The sequence below is a fragment of the Cnephaeus nilssonii genome (genome assembly GCF_951640355.1).
Source record: "Cnephaeus nilssonii genome assembly, chromosome: 4".
Lineage (NCBI taxonomy): Eukaryota > Metazoa > Chordata > Mammalia > Chiroptera > Vespertilionidae > Cnephaeus > Cnephaeus nilssonii.
In genome coordinates, this window is record NC_137075.1 from 33,099,189 (window position 1) to 33,125,252 (window position 26,064).

The 26,064-nt window shown below is 46.0% G+C and overlaps 1 protein-coding gene and 1 long non-coding RNA gene across 6 annotated transcripts; one reads left to right on the top strand and one right to left on the bottom strand.

The window, feature by feature from the left end:
* The first annotated feature begins 773 nt into the window (after window positions 1-773).
* Window positions 774-23,743, top strand: LOC307098653 (uncharacterized protein C14orf93). Of its 5 annotated transcripts, none has more exons than XM_079769637.1 (7): window positions 774-927; window positions 11,406-12,438; window positions 14,534-14,854; window positions 19,037-19,098; window positions 19,330-19,433; window positions 21,570-21,682; window positions 21,960-23,743. In XM_079769637.1, the coding sequence occupies exons 2-7, from the start codon at window positions 11,845-11,847 to the stop codon at window positions 22,377-22,379; spliced, it is 1,614 nt and encodes a 537-aa protein (XP_079625763.1). In that variant the 5' UTR covers window positions 774-927; window positions 11,406-11,844; the 3' UTR covers window positions 22,380-23,743. The 5 variants fall into 5 exon arrangements, with proteins under 5 accessions (XP_079625763.1, XP_079625761.1, XP_079625765.1 ...); XM_079769635.1 differs by lacking the exon at window positions 774-927 and adding an exon at window positions 1,963-2,055; XM_079769638.1 differs by lacking the exon at window positions 774-927 and adding an exon at window positions 2,077-2,140.
* Window positions 19,108-26,054, bottom strand: LOC307098655. The gene is made up of 3 exons (XR_013813453.1): window positions 25,934-26,054; window positions 20,499-20,586; window positions 19,108-19,426 (listed from the first exon to the last, which is right to left on the bottom strand). It is a non-coding gene; the product is annotated as an uncharacterized lncRNA (long non-coding RNA).
* Between the last annotated feature and the right edge of the window lie 10 nt (window positions 26,055-26,064).

Consider the following 26,064-nt stretch of genomic DNA (forward strand, 5'->3'; position numbering starts at 1 on the left):
CATATATTTTATTTATCATATTCAATTTTGCCCAATTATCCTGGTAAAGTCCATTATAGGGTTTTTTTTCTGACCCAGATTCCATCAAGAATCATATTTTGAATTTAGTAATGTCTCTTTATTGTCCTTTAATTTGGAACAGTCACCTTGGTGTGTGATTTCCTTACATTGATATTTTGGAAGTATTCAGGCCATCTATCTCGTGGAGTGTTGTGAGGATGCAATCAGGTAACAATATTTTTAAGAGCTGTGCTCTTCAGCCAGTGAGGAATAGTGGTTAAGAACTTGGGCTATGGAGATAGATTTTTCTGAGTTCAAATCCCAGGTCTCTCTTATTAACTGTATAACTTTAGTAAAATTATGACTCTCTGTTCTTTCATCTCATCTATAAAATGAGGGTAACAGTACCTACTCACTACTGTGGAGATTAAATAAGTAAATATATGTAAAGTGTTCACAACAGTCCCTGCGCAGTAAGTATTTATCAACTGTTAGTTGCTATAGACGGTAAATTCTTGTCATGGGATCTGAATTTCCAAATTCATGTCTTAGCCAGGAAAAAAAAAATCACTCATTTAATTATAAATTACTTTTTTTTTCAGTGTTTACTAAATGTCTACAATTATGCCAGCTGGTGCAGTAAGAATGAAAAAATAAAAAGATTCTGAATGGAAAACGAAGTTTAAAAGATATGATCCCTGATTTCCAGCCGCTCACTAGTGTGAAATTACTGAAGTATGTAAAACAATGAAGTGCAGCTTCCCTGAGTAAGCATGAAGCTCACGCGGCGAGGACAGAGAAGGAAGCGGTCCGTGTTGACTGAAACAGGTGAAGAATGGATACAAACTGACTGGTCAGAGAAGAGGCAGCCATTATTCCAGGCGCAGGAGACCACCTGGGCAAAGGAATAAAAATCAGGGGTGAAAGGTGAGAGCCGTGGGAACTCAGAACAAGCAGGGCATGGGATCAGAATATGGGGGCGCGAACGCAGGCCCAGCCCTGGCCGGGTGGTGGGGGCACTGCCCGGGGCACCAAAAGGCGGTGGGTCCGCGTCCCAGGCAGGGCACACACCTAGGTCGTAGGTTTGATCCCTGGTCTGGGCGCACACGGGAGGCAGCAGATTCTCTCTCTCCCGTCTCTCCCCTCAAATCCGTAAACCACGTCCCCCGCCCGCGGGGCGCTCAGGGGTGTGGCCTCCACCCGGGAACCAGAGGCCACCGCTGCTTCCCAGTCTGGGCTGCGGGCTCCCCAGGAGGGGCGAGCAGGAGGCAGCCGGTCACTGTTTCTCTATCCCTTACTCTCTTTCTAAAATCAATGAAAACATATTTACAAAACAAACATATTCTCAGGTGAGGACTAAAAAAAAAAAAAATCCAGGTACAAGCAACCAGGTCTTCAGGCAGGAGGTCAAGAGAAGCCATTTTATTTAGGTTCCTAAGAAAGTAGTCAGTCCAACAGAGAAAACTGGGGAGTCAGGATGAGCAACAACACCCCCAAAAGAGTGAGATTGCTTTCTCCTGAAGAAAGGTGCATGTTGTAGGAATGTTCACTTAAGGCGGGAGCGTTAAGCCGCAGACGTGGCCGGAGACATTCCACCTGGAAACCTTGAGCTCGGCCCCGCGGACCGAGTCCCCGTCGCTAAACCCCCGTCGGAACTTCACCGACCGGTTGGCCAAGTTTAGCCAATTGCCGGAAGGAGCTCGCTCCCGGGGCCATTCCTCCTGCCCCAGGGCCGCCCGGCACTGAGGAGCCGGATGGGGACGGGGGAGAGGAGGGCTGGGAAGTAAAAAGAGGTGAAGTGGGTAGTGAGAGCGGGCCCCGGGCCCCGGGGGGAGGGCGTTGGGGTCGGGGGTCGGGGGTCGGGGGTCGGGCGGCCCTCAGGGGGCCCCACTGGGCCCGCGCCTCCGGCGCGCGTGTGCTCGCGGGCGGGGCGCCCCGCGGCCGCCGGCGGCCAATCCGGGCGGGCGTCCGGGGGAGGGCGGGGCTTGCCGGCTCGGGCTCCGCGAGTCCTCCTTTTTGCACACACACGAATACAAAGAGCCATACGACCTTCGGGTATCCTTTTTCCATTTTCCTCCCCCTCTCTACTCGGTGTGTGTGTTCAAATTTTTTGAAAATAGAGATCTGTGGCAGTGCTGGGGTGAGGAAACTGTTGCTAAGGGGAATTTGCGCTCTCCCCCGTTTCTTTTTCTGTCTCTCTTCCTCTTTCTTTTTCCTCGGCAAGGTTTTAAATATACCAAGAAGTTGAGAAGCAGGATGATCGTGTACAACTGTTTCCAGTCAAATTTATAGAGTGTTTTTTTTTTTCTTTTTGCTATCACATTTTAAGAACTGGTAAATTTTTATGGTCGAGGGATTTAAAAAAATGTAGCTGCTCGGGAAGTATAGATTTCGTTTTTTTAAGCGGGCTGAAGGGATAATGTGAATTTCTGCCACTGGCAATGCCGAAGGAAGCGGAGATTTACGACTCCACAAAGCTGCTGGCGTGCGTTTTACACACTCTCTCACGCAGGACCAAAAACAAGTGGCTCGAATGTGGCAGTTGTCCAAGGCCAATAGGTTAAAAATGTCTGGATATTATCATTTCCCTGGGGAGTGGGCCAAAGCCCCTTTTACAGCGTGTCTTACATGTTCATGAGTACGTGTGTATTTCATGAAGCGAATAATATCGTAAAGGTTTATCTTGTGCTTTGTGTATGTGTACAGTGTGTATACATGCCATATTAGGTTTTGTTTTCAACAGTGATTGCCTTTGGTTTTGTGTGTGCAAAGTAGCCCCTAGACTGTGAATTTTTTTTTCCTGTTGTGTTCCCAAATGTGATCAAAACAGGGTTTTGTGTGCAAATTAGAGTTTAGAAGAATTTCTACACTATGTAGCATATACTCAAACACCTCATTCTGTGTGCATTTACTGTATTTTCCTGCTCCTCTTCTAAAGGATCAGATTGGTGAATAATTAAATAATTGCCAGGAAGTATACAGTCCGTTTGGCAAATGAGGGTAGGCAATTTATTGAATCTGTGGTTCAAAGCCTTTTTTAGTGACTATTTTGCTCAAGTGGTTTTGCTTTTTATTGTCTCTGTTCTTAAGTGTACAGCTGTGTATGTTTTGGCCTCTATGTGTGGTTTGGTTGGTGTGTTCAAGGAGGGAAGTTCTCTCTTGGCTTTTTGACAAAATTGTCGTTTATAGGTTGGGATTTGTTTGAAAAGCCCCACAGCTGGCCAAGTATCAGGAAAATAATCCAGTCAAATCCAGTTCTCAAAAAGTGTTCCTGGTGGTAGTTGGGGAGGGGAAGGGGTCAGAGGAGGCAGAGGCAAATAATAAATAGGAGGGATGAGAAATGCTTTTTTTTTATCCTGTCACATTTCTGGAATAAAACGTCTGCTCAAGTCTCAGATACGGAGAAAAGTAGATGAATTGAAGGACAACAAGCTTAGAGAGCAGAACCTCCAGTTATTTGAGCTGCATTCTCATTCCATTCTGTTACAGAACCACTGTCTCCTACTAGGAGTCACACGAACTGTATTTATAGTCAGCCCCGGGTTTGCAGATTGGAGTGAAAGCACTGCAGTCGACGGGGTGGCGAGGGAGGAACTGGAAGGTCCAAGTGTGGCAGCACCAAGAGACGGTTAGGATCTACCGCAAAGGTCAAGTGTCGTCACTACAGTGTGAGGACGGCAGTACCTTTCCATCCCGCCCCTGCTGCCCTAGTTTCACGCAATAATTGAGACACCCAGGTAACCACGGCGAAGAAATTATTCGTACAGATCTTGAAATCCCATTATCCTGCAAGTGGCCCTGTGTGGGCTCTCTGCACTTCGTACCTGAACTGAATGCCTTTTTATTCCCTCACAGTGCAAGCCAGACCAGTGCTTAATAGCTCTTCTCTAACGTGGATCATTCTACAAGTTGAGACCTGCAGAACTTGGAAATCTAGTCCATTCTAGTGACTCTCGTAGTGATGGCAGCGCTGGGAATTTCGAATGGAGTCTCGCCCTTTTCCATTCCTCTCCGCAGCTCTGCAGTCCTCACCATCACTTCTCAGGTTCATTCCCGGGAAAGGGCGGCCTCCGCCGGGCGCGGGGCGCAGCCAGCCCCGACCTGGAGGCGACGTGGTTTAACCAGGGCCCGAGGCTCCCGGCCGGTAGCCTTGCTTTGAGTTTCTTTCTTTGTCAGAAAGGTAGTTCCTCTCACGAATATATCGTGGCTTGTTCTTCCTACCAGAGCAAAGCAAAGCTGAACTTAGTTGATTTTGTTGGGGAATCCGCGAGGCCCCTCGAGGTGAAAACGCCTTTAAACTCCAGGGAACTGCCACTTTGTAGTGATGGGAAGGTTTGTGACCAAGGCCGGCAGGACCGAAAAGCCTTCCACCACCAAAGGTGTGAAACTGATTTGTGTGTAGGGGGAGGGGGGGGACCGGTTTGTGGCCACTGTGTTTGTAATGTTGTACACGCAGCTTTGTAAGAGAAACAAAAGCGAGGAAATTAAAAAAAAAAAAAAAGTTAAAGATGGCGCCTGACCGGCCTTGAAAAAGCCTGCAGTCGTGTCCCTCCCTGAGGAGGCCCCTCCCTTCCCTGCTCGTTGAGTGACTGTGGATTGGAGCCAGTAGCGTCCCTGGCTCTGCTCCCCTCACACTTTTAACTGCCAATCATAGGGAGCCAGAGGGCAGGCGGGGCGGGGCCTCCCCGCGTGCGCGCGCAGGCCGGGTACACGGGCGCCGCGGTCTCCCTCAGCCGCAGGCGTGCGGGTCTGGCGGCGCTGAGTCAGCTGGCGCGGTGGTGCGGGGCGCACGTGGTGGGACCGCGCAGGGCTGCCTAGCGGGGCCACAGCGGGAATTCCGGGGCCTCCCTCAACTGGGGTCCGCAGAGCTTTCGTGGCCACGTTGTCTACCCCCGGTATCCCAGCTAGATCCCGAGCGGCTCGGGCCGCTCTGCTGGCCGCCACCTCCCCGGGAATCACGCCTTTCCGGGACTCCCAGGATTGGGCCCCGGGCGGGTCGCCCTGTTCCCTGTGGCTTCGGAGGCAGCGCCTGAGCTCTGAGCTCTGTTCCCCCTTCATCGCTGCGGCCACCCTGCCTGTAGCTGAATCACACTGTCTCTTCGGAAATAGTTCTGTCCCTGGTGCCCACCTTGACTAATATTTGATCAACTAACGTTTGCTGAGGGCTTTCTGGGCACATGATATAGCTTTAGTTTTTTGTTTTTCAGTTTCTCCAGAAATGCAGGCTGAATCCTTACTATCAGGCATATTTATATAAAAAGCTTAAGCCAGAAAATTTAATTTTACCAAGTTGCATATTAGCAAATGTAAATAAAAACTGCTATACTGAGTTAAAAACTCATACCACTCTACAATTATTCTTGGAACTTTTTTGATTAGGTGAAATCCTTTTCATTTTACCTGATTCTGCCTTCTAGGTCTACATCTCTCTTTAACCCCTAAAAATGAGGTCTTACATTTTTTTTGCAGGACAGTAGTATTTTATGGTATTTGCTTACCTACTCTTGTGTGATAAGAGATCATTTCTTTTTAAAAAAATTTTTTTTATTGATTTCAGAGAGGAAGGGAGAGGGAGAGAGATAGAAACATTAATGAGAGAGAATCATTGATTGGCTGCCTCCTGCACGCCCCCCCCCCCCCCACTGGGGATTGAGCCGCAACCCAGGAGTGTGCCCTTGACCAGCCTTGAACCTGGGACCCCTCAGTCTGCAAGCCTATGCTCTATCCACTGAGCCAAACCAGCTAGGGCAAGAGCTCATTTCATAGAAGGAGGTTTCCAGAGGACCTTTTAACAAGTGAGCCATTTTGCACCTTCAAATGGAGGAGCTGGGCTGACCAGCACAGCAGCAGCTTTAAGTGGCATTTTCCTTTTTTATTTCTTAAAATGAAAATTATGGCATGAATTGCTATGCTTTTAGTAATCACATTTAAGGAAGTCCTTTGCTAGCATGACCCTGAATGAGTCAAGGGCCCATTATAAAACATATATCATCTGAATGATACCATATCATACACATCTAGTAGTGAAAAAACTTTTATTTTTCATAGTTTGGAGGTGAACTCAGTCATGCAGAAAATTCAAACTCAAAATGGGTAGAAAGCAAGCAAGGGAGCTGCCAAGAGTGTGATATATTTAGTTCTAACAAAAATACATGTGACTTGGGAAGAAAGGAATAGTTAAGATTATGGATAGTCTCACCCTGAACTGTCTAAAGAAGATGAGTTTTCTTTCTTGTTTTTATCCAAATATTTGTGAGGAAAATATCAAAATTATTGAAATGTACATTCTTTTTTAAATATATTTTTTATTGATTTCAGATAGAGAGGAAGAGAGAGATGAGAGAGAATCATTGATTGGCTGCCTCCTACACCTCCCACACTGGGGATTGAGCCCACAACCTGGACATGTGCCCTGACTAGAATCGAACTGCCCCTCCTGGTCCATAGATCAATGCTCTACCACTGAGCCACACGGGCTGGGCTGCTTTGTTCTTTAGACATTCCCATTCTCACATACACTGTTAGTTCCTTGCATAGAGGGATTTTTGTCTTCCCTTTGAGTTCTTAGAAGTGGTAATCCATTTTGGTGACTCATTCTTTAGCGTTTTACTTCATATAAAGGATTTTTAGAAAAACCTCTTTTTTAAAATAATGTTCATTTTCTGTAATGGAAACATATGTAGCTAGTGAAATTAGTGTTTTTTAAAATATATTTTTTATTGATTTCAGAGAGGGAGAGGGAGATAGAAACATCAATGATGAGAGAGAATCATTGATGGGCTGCCTCCTGCACGCTCCCTACTGGGGATCCAGCCAGCAACCTGGGCATGTGCCCTTGACCGAACTTGAACCCGGGACCCCTCAGTCTGCAAGCTGATGCTCTATCCACCTAGCCAAACCAGCTAGGGCTAGTGGTTTGTTTTTAATCACTATCCAGCATTTATCTAGCTAGTAAATGTTATAATGTGAAATATTCCTTTATTCCCTGCTGACCCAGTTTCTTTCCTTGTCCTTTCATTTCAATGTCTTAGAGTTTATGTGGGAGACTATTGCAGGAAGCAGGGAAATTAAGTCAGCAATAATATTTATGGAAATCAAAAAAGAGTTATTTGAATTCCCATTGTGCTACAGTGCACTATACTTAATTCAAGAAAACACCCATTTGTTGTCCTGAATCTGACATTCTAAAATGGACAAAGTATATTAATACACAAAATAGAAAAGCAGAAAAAATTTGAGGAACAAAGAGAATTCACAATAGGAAAATATATTTATTATTAAAAACGCAGTTTAATAATATGCAAGAAAAGTTGAATATTATTCTAGGTCGAAAGCCAGATATAGTAAATAAATTGCAAGTACTCTGTTTTCTTAATTATCTTTCTGATTTGCACAATAGAAGGTTTTGTACCTATAAATGCATCTTTGTAGACTTGAATTTATTCTTAGAAATTTGAGACTAAATTTAAGGGAAATCACTCAAATTCCATTTCAAGCCATTGCATTGTTTTGTGTGTGTTTTTAAGATTAGGAAATCAGGATGGGTGTCCAGGGTGGGACACAAATGTTTCAGGAATAGTCATAATATCATCCAGCTGCTGTTGTGGAGCACTGACCGTGTACCAGCACTCTGTGGGTGCCTTACTCTGTGGATGCCTTACTCTGTGGGTGCCTTACTCTGTGGGTGCCTTACTCTGTGGGTGCCTTACTCTGTGGGTGCCTTACTCTGTGGATGCCTTACTCTGTGGGTGCCTTACTCTGTGGGTGCCTTACTCTGTGGGTGCCTTACTCTGTGGATGCCTTACTCTGTGGGTGCCTTACTCTGTGGATGCCTTACTCTGTGAGTGCCTTATTCTGTGGATGCCTTACTCTGTGGATGCCTTACTCTGTGGATAATCTTTTTTTTTTAAAATATATTTTATTGATTTCTTACAGAGAGGAAGGGAGAGGGATAGAGAGCTAGAAACATCAATGAGAGAGAAACATCGACCAGCTGCCTCTTGCACACCCCCTACCGGGGATGTGCCCGCAACCAAGGTACATGCCCTTGATCAGAATCGAACCTGGGACCCTTCAGTCCGCAGGCCGAGGCTCTATCCACTGAGCCAAACCGGTTTTGGCTCTGTGGATAATCTTAACAAAAGCACTCAAAGTAGGCAGGGATGAGAACTCCGGGCTCAGAAAAAAAGTGATAATTTGCCCAAATTCACACAGCTCTTAAGTGAAGCAGCAGGATAAGGACCCCGCTCCCCTCCTTTTTTTTTTTCAATTTCCAGTTTAGTGCTGTTTGGGAAAGATGACCTGGGAAAGATGGTTTAAAGGGGAGGGAAGGCTCAAGGCAGACAGCATGTAGGCAAGGTAAGGACCTCATGCAGGTGGGATAAAGGCCTCTTGCAAGAAAGAGTGTTTGGTGCAAGAGTATAGCAGTCATCAGTTTGTCCCCACCCAGTGTCCCAATTTGATGCATCTTTTAAAAAAAAAAAAAAAAAAAAAAAAAAAAATATATATATATATATATATATATATATATATATATTTAATTTATTTCAGAGAGGAAGGGGGCGGGAGAGAAACATCAATGATGAGAGAGAATCATTGATTGGCTGCCTCCTGCATGCCCCCTACTGGGAATATAGCCCACAACCTAGGCATGTGCCCTTGACCGGAATCCAACCCGGACCCTTTAGTCCGCAGGCCGATGCTCTATCCACGGAGCCAAATTGGCTAGGGCAGATGCATCTTAATTTCTGATTTTATAAATACTGAACCCAACTGACAAGCATTAGTATGTTGCCATCTACATAACAACTTTCTTTTTCTTATAATGCCCATGTTTCAGACTAAACTCCTTGCATGATGTTGGTTAAAAAAATGAAAAACCCTACAGGAGCAGTGTTTGCCCTTATTTAGAAGGAAAAGGAGATAGAAATGATTTATCCATGAATTGACATAGGAATCACTTAGTGCTTTCCTTTAACCTTTAGTTTTAATTTGGCTTTAACCTTTCATTTGAGGCTTAGTTGTGCCTTCCAGTGACTAATGACAGAGAGGCTATAATGGATTTGAGTTCAGCTCTTGCAAGTGAATATCTGGCACAGAAAAGCATTTCTTTCTTTCTTTCTTTCTTTCTTTTTTAATATTTCAAATGCTCCAGAGAATAACAGTTTTATTTCAATTTTTATTGATTTTAGAGTGAGGAAGAGGAGGGAGAGAGGGAGGGAGGGAGAGAAACATTGATGTGTGAGAGAAACATTGATCAGTTGCCTTCTGTACGCACTCCAACCGGGTATCGAACCCACAGGTATGTGCCCTGACCAGGAATCAAACCTGCCACCTTTTAGTGGACAATGCTCCAACCTACTGAGACACACCGGCCAGGGCAGGAAAGCATTTCTTGATATAAAGGGTGGAAAGAACAAATTAAAGACTATTCTTGCCTAGCTGCTGTTACTCAGTGGTTGAGCATCAACCTATGAACCATGAAGGAGGTCATGATTCGATTCCCAATCAGAGCACATGCCTGGGTTGTGGGCTCGATCCCCCGTGGGGGGCATGCAGGAGGCAGCTATCAATGATTCTCATCATTGATATTTCTATCTCTCCCTTCCTCTCTGAAATCTATTAAAAAATATTTTTTAATTATTATCTATACTAATAAAAGGGTAATATGCTAATTAGACCGGGTCAACCAGCCATCTTCCAGATGTCTGACTTCCTTCCGGAGAAAGCCATGATGGTGGGGGCTGAGGCAGAGGCAGTTAGGGGCGATCAGGCCAGCAGGGAAGGGCAGTTGAGGGTATTAGGCAGGCAGACAGGTGAGTGGTTAGGAGCCAGCGGTCCTGGATTGCGAGAGGGATGTCTGACTTGGGCCTAAACTGGCAGTCGGACATCCCCCAAGGGGTCCCGAATTGGAGGGGGTGTGGGCCAGGCTGAGGGATACCGCCCCCCTCCACCGTGCACGAATTTCATGCACTGGGCCTCTAGTTCTTTAATAATAACTAAATGTAATGAAAATGTATTGTCAGGTTTACACTTTAGTACCTCAGAGGCATTGATATTACCTGTTTCTGAAATGAGATTGCTGATTCAAAAAAAATCCCAAACTAAACTAAACAAAAAATCTCAATATGCAGAAATTTTTCCTAACCTCCTCCTCTCCTTTTAATTGTGATGTTATAATTTACAGGGTAAGATAGAAATGTATGTCTTGAGGAAATTGTAAACATACTTAAGATTTTGTCACTTGGGGAGCTTCAGGCAGAAGGATTTTTTTTTTCTATAATCAAGTATCATTTAGAAGATGACAGTATGAAATTCCTTTGAGTGTTCTCAGTGGTACAAACCAACCCTCCCACACCTTTTTCCCCCTCTCTCTTCTGGAGTAGTTTAGTTGCTTAACTACAGTGATTCAGAAGAGAGGCAGTTTGGTTTATCATTGTTATTCTGGTTTCTCCTTTTATAGGGACAGGTCATGTGGGCAGTGGCAGCACTTAGCTACTTAGACATTCCAGCTGAGCTTTGCCTCTCCCTTAAGGAGCATGTGAAGTGGGGATGAAGGATCCCAGGAGGGATCTCTCGGGGCTATAGGCTGAAGGATTGCAGAGGTGGAGGCCCAGGTATACAACACAGCAAGGGGCGCTGCGCCCTGGTTTACCGCAGCTCAGTTCTCTGATCCAGCGTTTCCTTTTATTCCCCGTCCCCCCGCCCCCAAAGCATTCATAATATGATAGTGTGAGGTCAGTGACATATTGAGGGCTGCAGTGATCAGCATATTTATTTTTCATTTTAATCCTCACTCGAGGATTTTTTTCCATTGACTTTTTGTTTTTAGAGATCATGGAGGAGAGGGCGGAGGCGGGGGGGAGGGGGGAGAGAAACATCAATGTGAGGGAGACACATGGATTGATTACCTCCCACATGTGCCCCAACCAGGGTCTGGGATCGAGCCTGCCACCAAGGTACATGTCCTTGACTGGGAATCGAACCCAAGACCCTTCAGTTCATGGTCTGGTGCTCTGACCACTGAGCAAAACCAGCCAGGACAGCATATTTCTTATTTACTAGTGGGAGTCTTCCTCTGAATGCATCTTTATGAAAATTACGGAGAGGACAGAATTATGATTCTTTATGTCAACAAAAAGTGGTATCAGTTCAGAAAAATAAACACTAGGTTGAAAATAGATAACTGGATTCTGCTGTCTTCCTCTGACCTTGAAAAGAATATGTGACTTCTTCACATTGTCTCTTCTCTGGGCCTGGCGTAACGTGCTTGCTAGAGCTGCCCGATGGATGAGATAACCTATGTGAAATGTTCTGAACTCCGTAAGGCATGATGTCAAAGCAATGAAATGCATTAGTGTTATTACAGATCTACATTTTCTTCCTTAATCTTCTAATCTTTTCAGATCCTGGTGGGTTCTCTCCAGTCCCCTCCCTGCTCCTTAGGCTGGAGTGGTAGGGGTTCCCTGCTTGGGTGCAGGAAAAATGCCTTCTGCCCTCTGAACTGTGTTCATCAGGAAAGCCTCTGTAGGCACCACCCTGTCGGTAACGGATGCAGGTGACACGCGGTGTGTGGTGCGAGGGGAGCACAGGATCTGCGGACAGAAGGCCCCTCTCTCTGAAGGACGAGGAGAAGCAGCCATGAACTGTGTGCTCCTTCGCGGCTTGCCTACTCCTTCGCAGAACACACAGCCTGGTGCCCAGGCTCCTCTGATCTTCCTCCACGAGAAAGAAAAGTGAATCCAGAGGCCAGTGTTTCCTACAAACTCGTGAAGTCCAGTCGCCCGGGGACAGCTTTGGGAGCGGCCCCGCAGTGTGAGAGTGGTGGCCCCTTGTTCCATCAGCATGTCCTTCAGCGCCACCATCCTCTTCTCCCCTCCCAGTGGCAGCGAGGCCAGATGCTGCTGCTGTGCCTGTAAGAGCGAGACTGGTGGGGGCACCACAGGCGCTCAGAGTGGGAATCCCCCTCCCAGCACCCCTATCACAGTGACCGGACATGGCCTGGCGGTTCACAGTTCGGAGCAGCTCCTGCATGTTATCTACCAGCGGGTGGATAAGGCAGTGGGTCTGGCTGAGGCTGCTCTGGGTCTTGCCAGGGCCAACAATGAATTGCTAAAACGTCTCCAGGAGGAAGTGGGTGAGCTGAGGCAAGGCCAGGTGTCCACCCCTGATGAAGATGGGGACAGCCAGGCACATGGTTCACCACTTGAGGAGCCTGGGTCTCTCAAGGAGAGTCCCGGGGGAGCCTGCAGGACTGTGTCTGCCACGGAAGAGGAGTGTGACGGCGTGGGCAGCGGTGTGCAGGTGGTGCTCGAGCAGCAGCTGGGAGCAGCCTTGGCTGTAGGGCCTGGCCCTTTGGGCTTCCCCGCCGCTCAGAGAGATGGGCGGCTCCCGGGATGCACCCCGGCTGCCAGTGAGGGGGCCCCAGTGCTCAATCCCGTGAGTATATTGCTGCAGAGCAGAACACGAGTGTTGTTGCTTCTTAGTGCTTTTCCTGGCCTTTTCCTTTTTTCTCTCTTTCTGTATTTCCCCCTCCTTAAACCTTTCTTTTGTTTGTACGTGTGATAAAATAGAGACAGTACCAAGTTTCCTTTGTCTTCAGGGCAATCAGCACTCCTGTTTCTCCCTGAACCATAGTCTCTTTGGCAGTCGGTCATTTCTGGTGTGTGTGGTGTGGGGTGCCCTTCCCTCCCTCTCAGTAGCTGTGCGGCACCTTCTCCACGGCCGTCTCAGCTGCTCCATGCTCTCTGCCTCTCCTGGCGAGAATGCCTGCCATGCACAGACGGCTCATTTATATTTTATCACGGGCCCTCTGCTTGCCAAGAGGAATTCAGTACAGAGAGATGGGAATGAGAGGGGAGAGAGGCAGAAGTGGTAAGAGAGACAGAAGGAAAAAGTGAGAGGGGAAGGACAAAGATAATAGAAGAGAAGATGAGGGAAAGAGGAAGGTGGAAATGAAGGGCTGAGGAAGGAGAAAAAGTGAAAAAAGAGCACAGGAAAGAAAGGTGAGTCTAAATGGAAAGAGAATTTATGCTAGAGAGAATATGAGGTAAGGTGGGAAGAATGTAGAGGAAAGGAAATAAAATGAGGGAAAGAAGTGGGCCACTAAGAGTTAACAGTAAGAGAATAAGGTAAGGAGAAGGAGGGAGGCAAGCCCGCATATTTGTGAGCAGGAAAAGACATTGAAGTACTTTGTGCTATTTCAGTTTCTTTATTGCTCAAGGCCATATGAGCAGGCAAATCCTGGCTGAGGAGAGTAAAAACTGCAGAATGTCACACATGGAAGTATGAGAGGGAGATGGAGCAACTATAGAGATCACAGAGATGGGAAAATATCAGATGTGCAGCCACTTGAGAGACCGTGGGAGGTCTGTCAGCTCTCCCCCACCAGGTTCTTCCTCTCCCCTTTCCCTTTTCCTCTCCCTGCCAAGACAAGGCCAGACACCCAGTCAAGAGTTGAGGAGAACACACAGGTGGATGGAAGGGATGCAATGCCCAGTCCATTGTGGGTCTGAGAAAGGAATGTATCAACTCCCCTGTGCCCCTCCAGTGCACACTGCAGCTGGTCACCGCTCCCCAAAGGCCTAGCTATGTGGGTGGGTGACAGCTACTACTGCTGTCCTCAGGCTGTGCCTGGCCAGGACTGTCCGTGGTTGGGGGCGCAGGAGGAGGAATTGGGAAGGTGGTAGGAAGCAGGAGGGTACCAGGCCAGGCAGTACCCTGAGCTGTGCTTCCTTCAAGCCGACAGGATGGAATTACATTTCCCAGCGCAAAAAGCACCTCACAGGTCTATCAATCTCAGCCTTCTCCCCCACTTCTTTCTGTGTCCCCCACCCCCACTTTCACTGTTTCGTTTTCTTAGCTGCAGAAATCCCCCTCCTTCTTCCCTCTTTCCCTTCCTCCCTCCTTCCTTTCCCTGCCCGGTATGTCCTTGAGTGAGGGCACAGGCAGGTAAGTAGATGTCAAGACAGTGCCAGTTGGATGTGACCAAGGCAGGATCAAGGTGAGGGCACAGACTGGCCCCACAAAGGGAATGGGAGTGTGTGGGGGGGGAGTTGGTGCCAGCTTCTCTAGAGATTTCTGACTCTGTATCTCTTCCTTTGTTCCCATTTTTTCTCCCGTTTTCCTCTCTATTATTATTACCATTTTATTTTCTGTTCCTTCTCTTGGTTTTCCTTTCTTGTCATCACTTCCTCCCCCAATCCCTTTTAGACAAAACACTTACCTAGCTACAGTTCTTATACCCAAGAGCAAATCATAAATGACCCCTCACAAATAGAGCATCAGCAACATGCCTTATCCTCGTAATCAGTCCTATGGTAATGATCCAACACGAGAAGCCCTGTACACACAGAAATATTTGCCCAACACTCTTATTGGAGTCCCACAGAAACAAGCCATTGACCATTAAAGACTGTGCTAGATTCCCCCCTGCTTTCCACTCTCTGTTCATTATCCTTGGCCAAAGATTGATGGTTAACAAGGTTCCCCTAAGCCTGGCTGGCTAATAGGCTATTCTTTTTTATGTTCTTAGCTGGTGGATGATTATGTGGCCTCTGAGGGTGCAGTACAGCGGGTGCTGGTCTCTGCTTATGCCAAGCAGCTCTCACCGGCCACACAACTGGCTATCCAGCGGGCAACTTCAGAGACAGGGCCAGAAAATGGAATCAAGCTGCCACTGCCTCGCCCCGAGGACATGCTCAGTGCTGCTGCTGCGCTGGAAGGTGCCTTGGAAGAGTCAGGCCCAGGGGGAGCTGGGGAGCTGAGACACTCTCTAGGGTTTACTGCTTCCCCGTGCAGGACCAGAGGGAGTGGGCAGAAGAACGCCAGGCGCAAGCGGGATCTGGTACTCTCTGTGAGTGAGCTCAATTTCTATGCATTTTTCTTCAGTCTGGAAAGATAAATGAGGAGTAAAGTGTGGGTTGATTTTAAACTTCCCATATTGAATGCATGGTATCCTGAATCTTACTGGAGTGGGAGAGGTAAGAAGGAGATTGTTCCAGAGCTCTAGGGTTAGGCAGTCCCCACCTATCAATGGAACTTTAAATATATATATATATTTTTATTGATTTCAGAGAGGAAGGAGAGGGAGGGAGAGAGAGAAACATCAATGATGAGAGAGGATCATTGATTGGCTGCCTCCTGCATGTAACCCGTGGTTCATAGGTCGACACTCAACCATTGAACCATGCCAGCTGGGCTCAATGGAACTTTTTTTAGGCTTTTCCAGATAAATTTATATCTTCCATTTAAAAGTGGGGGCATCCTGGCCGGCGTGGCTCAGTGGTTGAGCCTCGACTATGAAATAGGTCACAGTTTGACTCCCGGTCAGGGCACATACTCGGGTTGTGGGATCAACCCCCAGTGTAGGGCATGTAGGAGGCAGCCAATCAATGATTCTCTCATCATTGATGTTTCTATCTTTCATTCTCCCTTCCTCTATGAAATCAATAAAAATATATATATATTTTAAATAAAAGAAACAAAAAGGGGAGCATTATATCACATCTCCCAGGGATCTAATAATCCTAATGGGAAGATCTTTAAGGGATTGAGCAGTTTGACCTCTGAAGGCACTGGAAACGGCCTGAAAATTACCCGTGTTCAGGGGAAGCAGCAAGGGGCCCTTTGGGCAGCAAGTCCGAGTGTCCTGAGGTGGTCCCAAAACCCGAAGGTGCCAAGGCCCATTAGACACTAAGCTCAGTTGTAAAAGTTTGGGGATTTTAGTGAGTCCAAGGGCTCTTGGCAGAAAAGGTACTGACCTGATCTAGTTCTGTCTAAAGCCGTGGTATGGAACATTGTCCAGCATCCTACAGAGCACAGGACAGCCCCCTGCAGCTATTGGGCCTAAATGTCAATAGGGCCAAGGTTGAGAAACCTGTTCTAGGGTGACCATAGTCCTTTGGATCTGTGCCCCGAAACATCTTTCTGGGGGTGTGCTTTAGCCATATACTGTAATGTTCAGATTGACTACAATGGGTTTCCATGCCCTGGATAATGGCTAATGGAGTAACTTCAGAGTTCTGGTTAGGAGTGAGATCACCACTCACATCCAACCAAAATCTTATCACAATATATAGTATTGCCCATTTCTTCTTGTTACAGTCTTAGCAAAGATTGAAAACATTTATACCTCCTTTATTTACATTACTTCTTTCTTCCTTTTCCTAAGGGACCCTACCTTATTCTCCCTTTCATTTGATTTGTTTTTACATTGAGGGATTTTCCTTAGGAAGGAAGACACCATAATCAGTTTTAACTGGTTTCTAACCTTCATTTCAAATTTTGGTTATGTTCCGGGATATCTCCTCACTTATCAAGAACAGGGAATGGGTGTAATTTCTTTGTCATGGATTTCTGACCCAAGAGGTCCTCTTTTGCTGCCAGTGATAGAAATTGAGGGATTTCCCCAAACTTCATAGTGTTTATAATTTATGAGTAAATGTATGATAATTCTAATTTGCATAAAATGAGGATTTTTTTTTCCCCCTGTCACTTCCATTCCTCTCCTGCCTACTGCCTCCAGTAAGAGGTTCAGTGTTGAGGCCTGGTTTCTTCCTGCCCTTTGGAGAGTCCGGTGGAACAGCAGACCTGGGGAGTGTGCAGTATGTTCACTCATTATAGTACTTGCAAAGTACTGATCTAGAGGGCCAGTCAGGGAACTTTGCTGCCCATCGCAGAAGAAAATTTAAAATGTTCTTGTGCCAGACTGGGTTTAGAGGGAGAGAGATAGTTGCAGATCTTCACTAGTCTGTGGATTGCTTCTAGGGACCCAAAAGGACCAAACCAGAACTCTTAGTTTCTTGGAATGCTGTGCATCCCAGCCACCCCTTGTGGAAATCCATTTACTTTTAGCCAGCAGCCTTTACACAAGTTTTAATTCTATTGTCTAGAATATTGTCTCTTTCCACTTCAAGCCTGGTTTGATTTTTATCAGCTCATCTCTTCCAAGCCACTTGAATTGGAAACTATGTAACTCCTTTTTTTTCCCCCCTTTCTTTCTTCTTTTGCAATTCTTTCAAATTCTTTCTGAAGCATTCTCACATCTCCCTGTGATTCCTTAAGTTTGGACTTCTAAGAGGTAAAATACCTCTATCAAATATGAAGCTAGTATAATAGTCTTTTTCATAGAGTGGAGATCATAGCCACAAAAAATGAACAGTAATTTCCTAACTTGATATGGTCAGTCAGCCATAGAGGTAGAAGGGTAAATTGGGCATTTCTGAATATGAAATTGAAGTGTTTTTTTTAAATATAATTTTTATTGATTTCAAAGAGGAAGGGAGATGGTGAGAGAGATAGGAACATCAATAATGAGAGAGGATCATTGATTGGCTGCCTCCTGCACGCCCCACACCGGGGATCAAGCCTGCAACCCAGGCATGTGCCCTTGACCAGGAATCGAACCCGGGACCTTTCAGTCCACAGGCTGACACTCTATCCACTGAGCCAAGCCAGCTAGGGCTGAAATTGAAGTTTTGAGGTCAGGATATGAGTCCATCAACTCAGAACTGGGTAGAGCTCACCACTCACATCCATTAACTGTGGGAGCTTCGGATGAAAATATAATCAGAAACAACAGAACTAAATTTAATAGGAAGAAATTTAAAATCCTACATTAAAAATTTTTTTAAAAATCTGCAGAATGGTAGAGATAGTTAATCCATGTGAAAAATGAGCTTGACTACAGGTTCACTATGAATGAACCCTATGACACTGTGCGTAGGGATGGGGTTGCTAAGAAAGGTAACACCATCTTGGGTTTCGTTCCTAGAAGTGTAGAGTTCCACTTGGGGAAGTAATGCTCCCTTTGGCCAGACCTCAACTGATGAGTTAGATTTGATTCCAGGTGCCACGTTGTAAGAGAGACACTAGCAAACCAAAGATCCTCATAGTTTCATGACATGTCTGTCGGGAAACTCTGTCACGAGGAATGGCTAAAGGATGTGGGAGTGTTTAGACTGGGTAAGAGAAGACTTTGTGAGTGCATGAAAGCTGTCTTCAAATATTTCAGGTGCTATTATGGTTAAAACAGGTCAGATTTTGGAGCATCTAAGGCAGAATTTTTTAACAGAAATGTTCAACAGTAGAATAAGCCGATTCAAAAACTAGTGGGGACCTGTCATTAAAGGTGTGTAAGCAAAGCTGAAAGACAGCCTGTTTAATGATGTGAAAGGAAAGTTGGGTGACAGAGTCTCCAAGGACCTTTCCGCTTTACATTTCTATTATTTTAGGTTTCTGTTTTTCAGACCATGGTGTGTGTACCCCTGAGATTTGTGGTGATGTACAAAGGGATATACCTGGAACATTTTCCTGGGTCATCAATTTTACTAGAAAAATTTGGAAGATATTTTTTAAAGCATATTTTTATTGAGAGGGAGAGAGAAACATCAATGAGGCGAGAGAATCATTGATCGGCTGCTTCCTGCACACCCCCTTACTGGGGATTGAGTCCACAACCAGGCATGTACCTTGACTGGGAATCAAACCATGACCTCCTGGTTCATAGGTTGATGCTCAACCACTGAGCTACACCAGCCAGACAGATATTTTTATATTAAAAGAAATACAGATAAGGTAATGGGGGGATGAGGACCAATATGTAATACCTTAATCAATAAAGAAATTAAAATGCAAAAAAAAAATACAGATATGTTGTGAAGAAATTTTAAAAAATTGCAGGAGTAGGTGGCTTCAAGAAATTGCCACTTATAATAGCCCTGATGTATATCTGTTCTCTCCTTGCTACTGGGAGTATGTTTGTGGAAATGTCTGAGACCCTCTGCTCTAGTGATCATATTCCTTAGGAGCAGAAGCAAGGCCAGGGATGATTTTGGAGTCTTCCCACAAATTAATTGAACGGGAGGGCATTAGATATATAACTTGTTTAGGTTCTCTGGCTGAGAAAGGACATTGACAGAAAGGATTCCGAAAGGTAGAGAACTGTATGGGGACAATGCATAGGAACCAGAGGAGGGTTTCATCATATCCACCCCTGGTTTGATTCTGTGTTTGTTTATTTGTTTGTTTCCCCTAGAAATTGGTCCACAATGTGCATAACCACATCACCAATGACAAGAGATTCAATGGGTCTGAAAGGTATGATCCACTTGAGGGAAAGGAGTCACAGCATACTTTGCCGAGGAAGGGAAGTTGAGGGGGCCGCTCTAATATAACAATGAGGCTAAGGCTTTGGATACACAATTGCCTCTTATATCCTGTCTTCTGCCATGGAGGAATTTATCACAAAGTTGATTAATGCTGGGAATCTCTATTTGTCTAGTTTCAAAAATGCTGATTGCTTTATTCACTCTCTTCTCTTTGTGGCAGCATCAAATCCTCTTGGAATATTTCAGTAGTGAAGTTCCTTCTGGAAAAGCTCAAGCAGGAGCTGGTGACCAGTCCCCACAATTACACTGATAAGGAGCTGAAAGGTGAGAAAAACCAAGTTAACTCCCATTTCATCCTTTCTCCCTGTTCCTGGGCAAAGGGGAAGAGGCATAGTGGAGATGATTTAGGTGATTTGAAAAGAGTGGATTTAAAAAAGATTATTTTTGGTTTCTTCTCATCTACAATATTCACAGGATTGCCTCTAACAGCCTTTTTATTCCCCTACTCAGTCTAAAACGAAAATGGGAGAAGGGAAGGGCTAGAACACCATTATGCATGATGTTTATATGGGGCCTGAATCTACAGTGTTCTGAAAAGGAGATCAGAATACAGGCCAGCCCTTTTGTCCCTGAGTTCTATGTCCTGGGCTTTCTATTTTCCTTGCTCTTGTTATTTGTCTGTAGCTAACCCTGAAGCATTAAGAACACTTCTGCTGAAGAAAGCCAATGTCATAATTCAGTAGAGTTGGAAACTTGACACCTGTCTGAGTCTGGAGGACTCCTCAGAGTTCTCACTTGCGGGCTTGATCCCCAGAATGGGCAGTGCTAACCAGAATACAGACAGACCAAGAGATGAGAAGCAACTTGCTTAAAACTACCCCGCAAATCAGCCGCAGAACCAGGATGGGCCTGGTGGCTCTGTCCGCTCCAGTCCAGGGCATACCACATCACATGTGGCTTTGTCAGACCCAGTCCTGAGCAGACCTGACACCTCCTCTGGTCTGCTTGGCCCCATCCATGGGAATGCTATGGCCTCTGACACCAGGGCAGCAGTGGGCAGGCTCCTGGGCTCAAGCCCCGCACCCCCTCACCCCCCTCCAGCCCCGGCCTGCAGCCTCTAACCATCAGTGGGACCCTGACACTCAGGCACGTGGCCTGTGGTCTGTTAATGACCATGGTGGGTGGGACTGACCCCAGCTTCCAGGGACTGTCACTGTATATGCCAAAATGGCATAACTGAGATAAGGTGAACAAGTGACAAATAAAGCCACCTTTTTACAAAAAAAAAAAAAAAAAGAAAGCATTGAACCCAAGCCAATTTGCTCAGTGGATAGAGCGTCGGCCTGCAGACCAGAGATCCTGGGTTCGATTTTGGTCGGGGGCACATACCTTGGTTGCAGGTTCCTCCCCGGCCTGGTTGGGGCTCTTCTCTCACATCGATGTTTCTCTCTGTCTTTCCCTCTCTCTTCCATGCTCTCTAAAAATCAATGGAAAAAATATCCTTGGGCAAGGATAAAAAAAAGAAAGCACTTGTAATCCACTATCAGCAGAGTAGGATGGGGGTTAGTTTAATTGGGGAAGGGGGAAAGGAGTTACAAAAACATTGGCGTTTTCTTTTTCCAGTACTTAACTCTCCAGAGGAGTTAGTGTTAGAGAACGATGTGGGCAGGGAGAGTAACCCTAAGAGGAGGTTTTGAGAATAGTGGTGCCCTTCTGTCATGTGAGGACATAGTGAGAAGACAAAAAAAATATATGAACCAGGAAGTGGGCTCTTGCCAGACATGAAATCTGCCAGTACCATGACCTTGAACTTCCCAGCCTCCAGAACGGTGCAGGAACAAAGCTCGTATCACAATATGAATGTGTACGATGGGGAACAACACTGGAAATACATGAGTAGTTGAGGACAAGCAAGGTTTGAAATGCATGGAGACAGAAGCTAGTCTCTGGAAATTATTCCAAATATACAGTGTATAAAATTATAGGTGGGTGATTTAGTTTTCATTAATACCGAGTCTAAATTATGAATAATTAAGCAATTTTCATCAATTATACTAGAGAAAATATAAAAAATGATGGATTTTTAAAAAATTTGTTTACTGATGGGTGATTACTCCAAGAAAACCCATCGTCTAAATAGTGATACTTGCCCTGGCTGGTTTGGCTCAGTGGATAGAGCGTCGGCCTGTGGACCAAAGGGTCCCGGTTTCGATTCCGGTCAAGGGCACATGCCCAGGGTTGCGGGCTCGTTCCCCAGTGGGGGGCGTGCAGGAGGTGGCCGATCAGTGATTCTCTCTCATCATTGACGTTTCTATCTCTCTCTCTCTCCCTCTCTAAAATCAATAAAAGTATATTTAATAAATAAATAAATAGTGATACTCCCCCTCCCAGTAGTGTTAGGGGAGAACAAAGGGCTGAGAACCACTGCTCTTTGCTCCCTCCCTTCTCTCTCCCTGCCAGGAGCCTGTGTAGCCTACTTCCTTACTAAGAGGCGTGAGTACCGCAACTCCCTGAACCCCTTTAAAGGACTGAAGGAAAAAGAGGAGAAGAAACTGCGAAGTCGCAGATACCGGGTAGGTTTCTAGGCCTTCCTTTCAAGATGCTAAACTCTAAACCCTAGTAAGCACCAGTGGGAAGGGCCAGAGGTCATGGCATCTAAGAATAGAGTTGAGAGCCAAGAATGTAGGCAGATAGAGGAGGAGGAGGGTGAGTCAGTTCTAAGATTTGACTTGGGGGCTGGGTTCTCTCAGGCACATTTTACACAGACTTCCTCCTACACAAACCCTCTCCCCAAACCTAATCCATAGTTTTTTCTCTCTCCCTAATCTCTGTCCTGGGCTCCTACTATAGCTTTTTGCCAACCGATCCAGTATCATGAGGCATTTTGGACCTGAGGAACAACACCTGTGGAAGGATGTGACAGAAGAGCTGATGTCAGATGAAGAGGACAGTCTTAACGAGCCAGGTGTCTGGGTAGCCAGGCCTCCCCGTTTCCGGGCCCAGCGCCTCACAGAGCTCTGCTACCATCTGGATGCCAACTCTAAGCATGGCACTAAAGCCAACCGTATATATGGGCCTCCCTCAGACCGATTACCTTCTGCTGAGGCCCAGCTCCTTCCACCAGAACTTTATAATCCTAATTTCCAAGAAGAGGAAGATGAGGGAGGTGATGAAAATGGACCTGTCTCCCTATCTTTTGACCAGTCCCATAAAACCTGCTGTCCGGACTTGAATTCATTTATTGAAGTCAAGGTGGAAAAGGATGAGTGAAACCTATAACCAAGAGTAGCTCTGGCTTCTGCCACTCCCCATGTCCCAGAGTCAGGGCTATGGGGCTTCCCAGAAGAAGGAGATGTCCTCTGCAGTCTGAGAAAGCAAGTCTGCCTCTGTTCTTAGCACAGGCCCCACTGGAAACGAAAGCTGGCAGCTCTGGGGGATAACAGACTTATCTGAAAGGGGGAAATTCCCCCCATTGTGAATGGCAAGCCGGAAAATGCTTATTCCCAAGCATAAACAATGCCTCAGAAGAGCCTGGGATGAGAGGAGGAGGAGGATGGGTCTAAGAAACATGAGGCCTTCTCAACATATGCCCGGGTCTCTGAGTTTTTTGTTTTGTCTTGTTATTTTTTGGGTTTCACTCCAAGCTCTGGGGAAGCAGTCCTGGTTGCACCTTCTGCTTCCCCAGGACCGCGGGTCTTGCGCTGCAGTGGAAGCCGCACAGAACCAGTCCAGGGTAATACTGCCACCTGGTGGGCAGTTTCAGTCTTTGATTCTTTTGAGCAGAACTGGGGCTCCATCCCTTTTTGGGAATTAGGATTTAGATGTAATAGCTTTATTGAATTATATAAAGCAGATTTTATTATTCTCATCTTACACATGAGGAAATTAAGGCTAAAAGAGTTCCCATGTCTCACTGGCACCCGCTCTACCACTGTGTGCACATATAGGGCTCTGGAGCTCTTTCCTAGTTTTGTCAGCCTAGCAGTATTTTGAGGCAGGTGTGTGTGTGTGTGTGTGTGTGTGTGTGTGTGTGTGTGCGCGCGCATGTGCACGCACACACCAGCACACAAAATGTATGCATTTTGAATAGACTGAGAAGTAAAAATGGCTTTCTAGTCAGTCATCCATATAACAAACATTGATTGCTTACTAGGTGTCAGATACTGTGCTATAGATACAATGTTGATCAAAGCAGATGCTGATCTAAGGTTTTATTATCTAGTCAGAAAACCAGGCAGTAGGTAGGCAGTGGAATACATAGTGCTAAGAGTGATGAGGGACTGTAGGGTGCCCTGCAGTATACAGGAGGGGTAGCTAACCTATGCTGATGGTCTGGAAAGGCTTCTCAGAGCGGTGTTTAACCTGATACCTGAAAGATGGGGAGGAGTTAACCAGATGGGAAGGGAGGCCAGGAGAGTGTGCCCAACATAAGGAATAACGGGTACTAGAGAGCACAGACAAGATACAATTCTACAGAACATTTTGGGGAGGGGATGATGCTGAGGAGAAGAGGCTGGAGAGGTAGAAAGACCTTGTAAAATATCTTAAAGAGTTTAGACTTCAGTTCAAGGGCAATGATAAATCCTTGTAAGGTTTTAAGGAGGGAAATGAATTGATCAGTTCAGTGTTTTAGCCCAGCCCCCCTCCCCCACCGCCCCCAGCTCTGTGTTTTAGAAGAATTACTTGACCTTAGGTTATGAGGTGGCTTGGAAGGGGAAAGCCTTGGCAGTGAGACTCTGGCCGTGGTTCTGGGGAGAAAAGATGGCGGCCCGAGAGACACAGTGGTGATTAAGGGAGGGCAGATGTGAAAGATATTTAGGAAGCAGAATTGATCGAACTTGGTGATAGGACTTAGATGGATTTGAGATTAAGGGAGGAGGACATAAGATTGATGTTTAGGTTTCTGGCTTAAGCAGCTACGTGGTTAAGGATGCCATTTACTCAGGGAATGCTGGAGGAGCCAGTTTCAGGAGGCAGGGAAGGTGAGGTCAGTTTAGGGTGTTGTATGCCTTTGAGACAACCAAGTAGATACTCGTACTCAAATTTTTTAAATCCAAGAAAGTCTGGGCTAGAGATATGGATTTGGCAGTCATTTGTATATATAGACCTTAATTAAAGTCTTTGGGATGGAAAACAGGGCCTGTGGAGCTCCTGACTCCAGTTTAAACTAATGACTGGTTACCCTGAGGTTGTGAGCCCTATTGGAGCATGCCATCTCAGTGTACCCCTCTCCCCCTTCCTGTGACCCCCTGAAAATGCAGGTCGTTGATTCCAACTGTGCTCACTGCTGCCACCACCAACTCCTGGGTGGGCCTCCTTTAATGGCTTTTCAACTTTCCATAAGATTTACTCTCTCATCCTCACCCCAACGGAGCAAAGCTCCCAAATATTAGAGGCTGTTCGGATATTTTGGATGTAAATAATTGGGAGGAAGAATTCAGGTTCTCCTTCCCCATTTGGAGACAGGAAAGGAGGGAGAGCCCTACGGTTAATTCTGAAGATGTTGCTCACAGCAAGTTCTGGATGCAATCTGATAGCTCCCCTCTATTACTAATGCTTTCAGTCCTCCTTGCTTCCAGTCTGATAGTAAACTCTCTTCTGGATCAGAGAAAAGCTGTAAGCCTGACCAGGCAAACAGAGAAGCTGATTCTCAGGAGAGATGAGGTCAGGGAAACAATGCAGCTAGGACAAAGAAGCCAAATAGTTTGTACCAAATTAATTTTCCCAAAGATATTAACCCCCTTTCCTTTCCCACTCCCTAAGGCTACACTAAGATTATAAAAGGTGTTCAAAATGTTGAGACAAAAATAATATGCATGATTTGTTTGCATGTGACTTTCCTATTCATTTTCTATCTAAATACAAAGGAGTCATTTTCCTTCTCCATTCTACTTCCTCCATCCCTTGCCCCTGATGTGTTAGTCTGGGCAAAATCAGTTGATGAGTATTTAATTGGATATGTTTAGCTTCAACCACGGTTTCTTCTTTTCCTTGTTCTTGACCCTTCTAGTATGGCCAATATCAGCCCTTTTCTTTTCCACCCTGATCATTTTCACTTGCTAACTCCTTTAAATGACATTACTTTTCTTCTTCTTAATTCTTACTCTTTATCGTCAATCTCCTGTGGGCCAACCCAAGTGGGGGGGTGGGGGGGGAGGCATTCGCTAGCTCTAACACCAGACCTTCTATTCCATAGTCACCTGAAATATTTGCTAAAAAGTTTCATTTCCCAACACCAGGGGGTGTCTGTCTATCTGTCCTAATCTGAAGTTAGAGATTAGTTCCAAACCTTTTCCTCCTTTTACACAGACACTAAAGTTCCTTCCCTCCTTAAACAGAGCTTTGGGTTCAGGAAGGGGTGTCTTTTTATTACAGTTTATCTCTATCTCTCATTGTTTCTGGACTTGCACAAATTTGTCTTTTTTCCTAGTCTATTCATCCTTCGGTCTCTGCACCACCCTCAACCTCCTTTGCTCCCTTTCCTTTCGCTACCTGTCTTCCACCACCTCTCTACAGGGGCTTCCTCGCCTTTTTGGACACTACGTCGGCGTCTCTGAAACTCTTTATGTACCTACCTTTCTTCTTTTTCCCTGTCTTCCTCTTTATGGACCCCTCCCCGTCTCAATCAGTCTCTCTCCATCTCTCCCAGTCCCCACACTAGGAACAAAGTGGTGTTTGCACAGAGCATGCCTCGCGTCGCCCCGTTCTAGACCACGACATTCCACCGTGCCCCTCCGCGCATTCCAACTGCAAACAAAGAGTCCCACCCTAACTTTTCCCTGCCCCAATTATCGAGTGATGTAGTAGCAACTGCCCAAACTTGCCCTCCTCTCCTCTGCTGGCGGCGAATCTCCACCTCCAGGACAGTGAGCACCAGCTCCCACCGCCCCATTCCGCGCACCAGAGATCCCTGCGCAGACACCCCCGTTTCTCCTTCACTCGGTGCTCCGCCCCT

Excerpts from the sequence above, each read along its gene's own strand:
- LOC307098653 (XM_079769637.1), top strand. The coding sequence starts at position 11,845 with ATGTCCTTCAGCGCCACCATCCTCTTCTCCCCTCCCAGTGGCAGCGAG. Across the intron at positions 19,099-19,329 it reads AGATTCAATGGGTCTGAAAG|CATCAAATCCTCTTGGAATA; the intron begins GTATGATCCACT and ends TCTTTGTGGCAG. Across the intron at positions 19,434-21,569 it reads CACTGATAAGGAGCTGAAAG|GAGCCTGTGTAGCCTACTTC; the intron begins GTGAGAAAAACC and ends TCTCCCTGCCAG.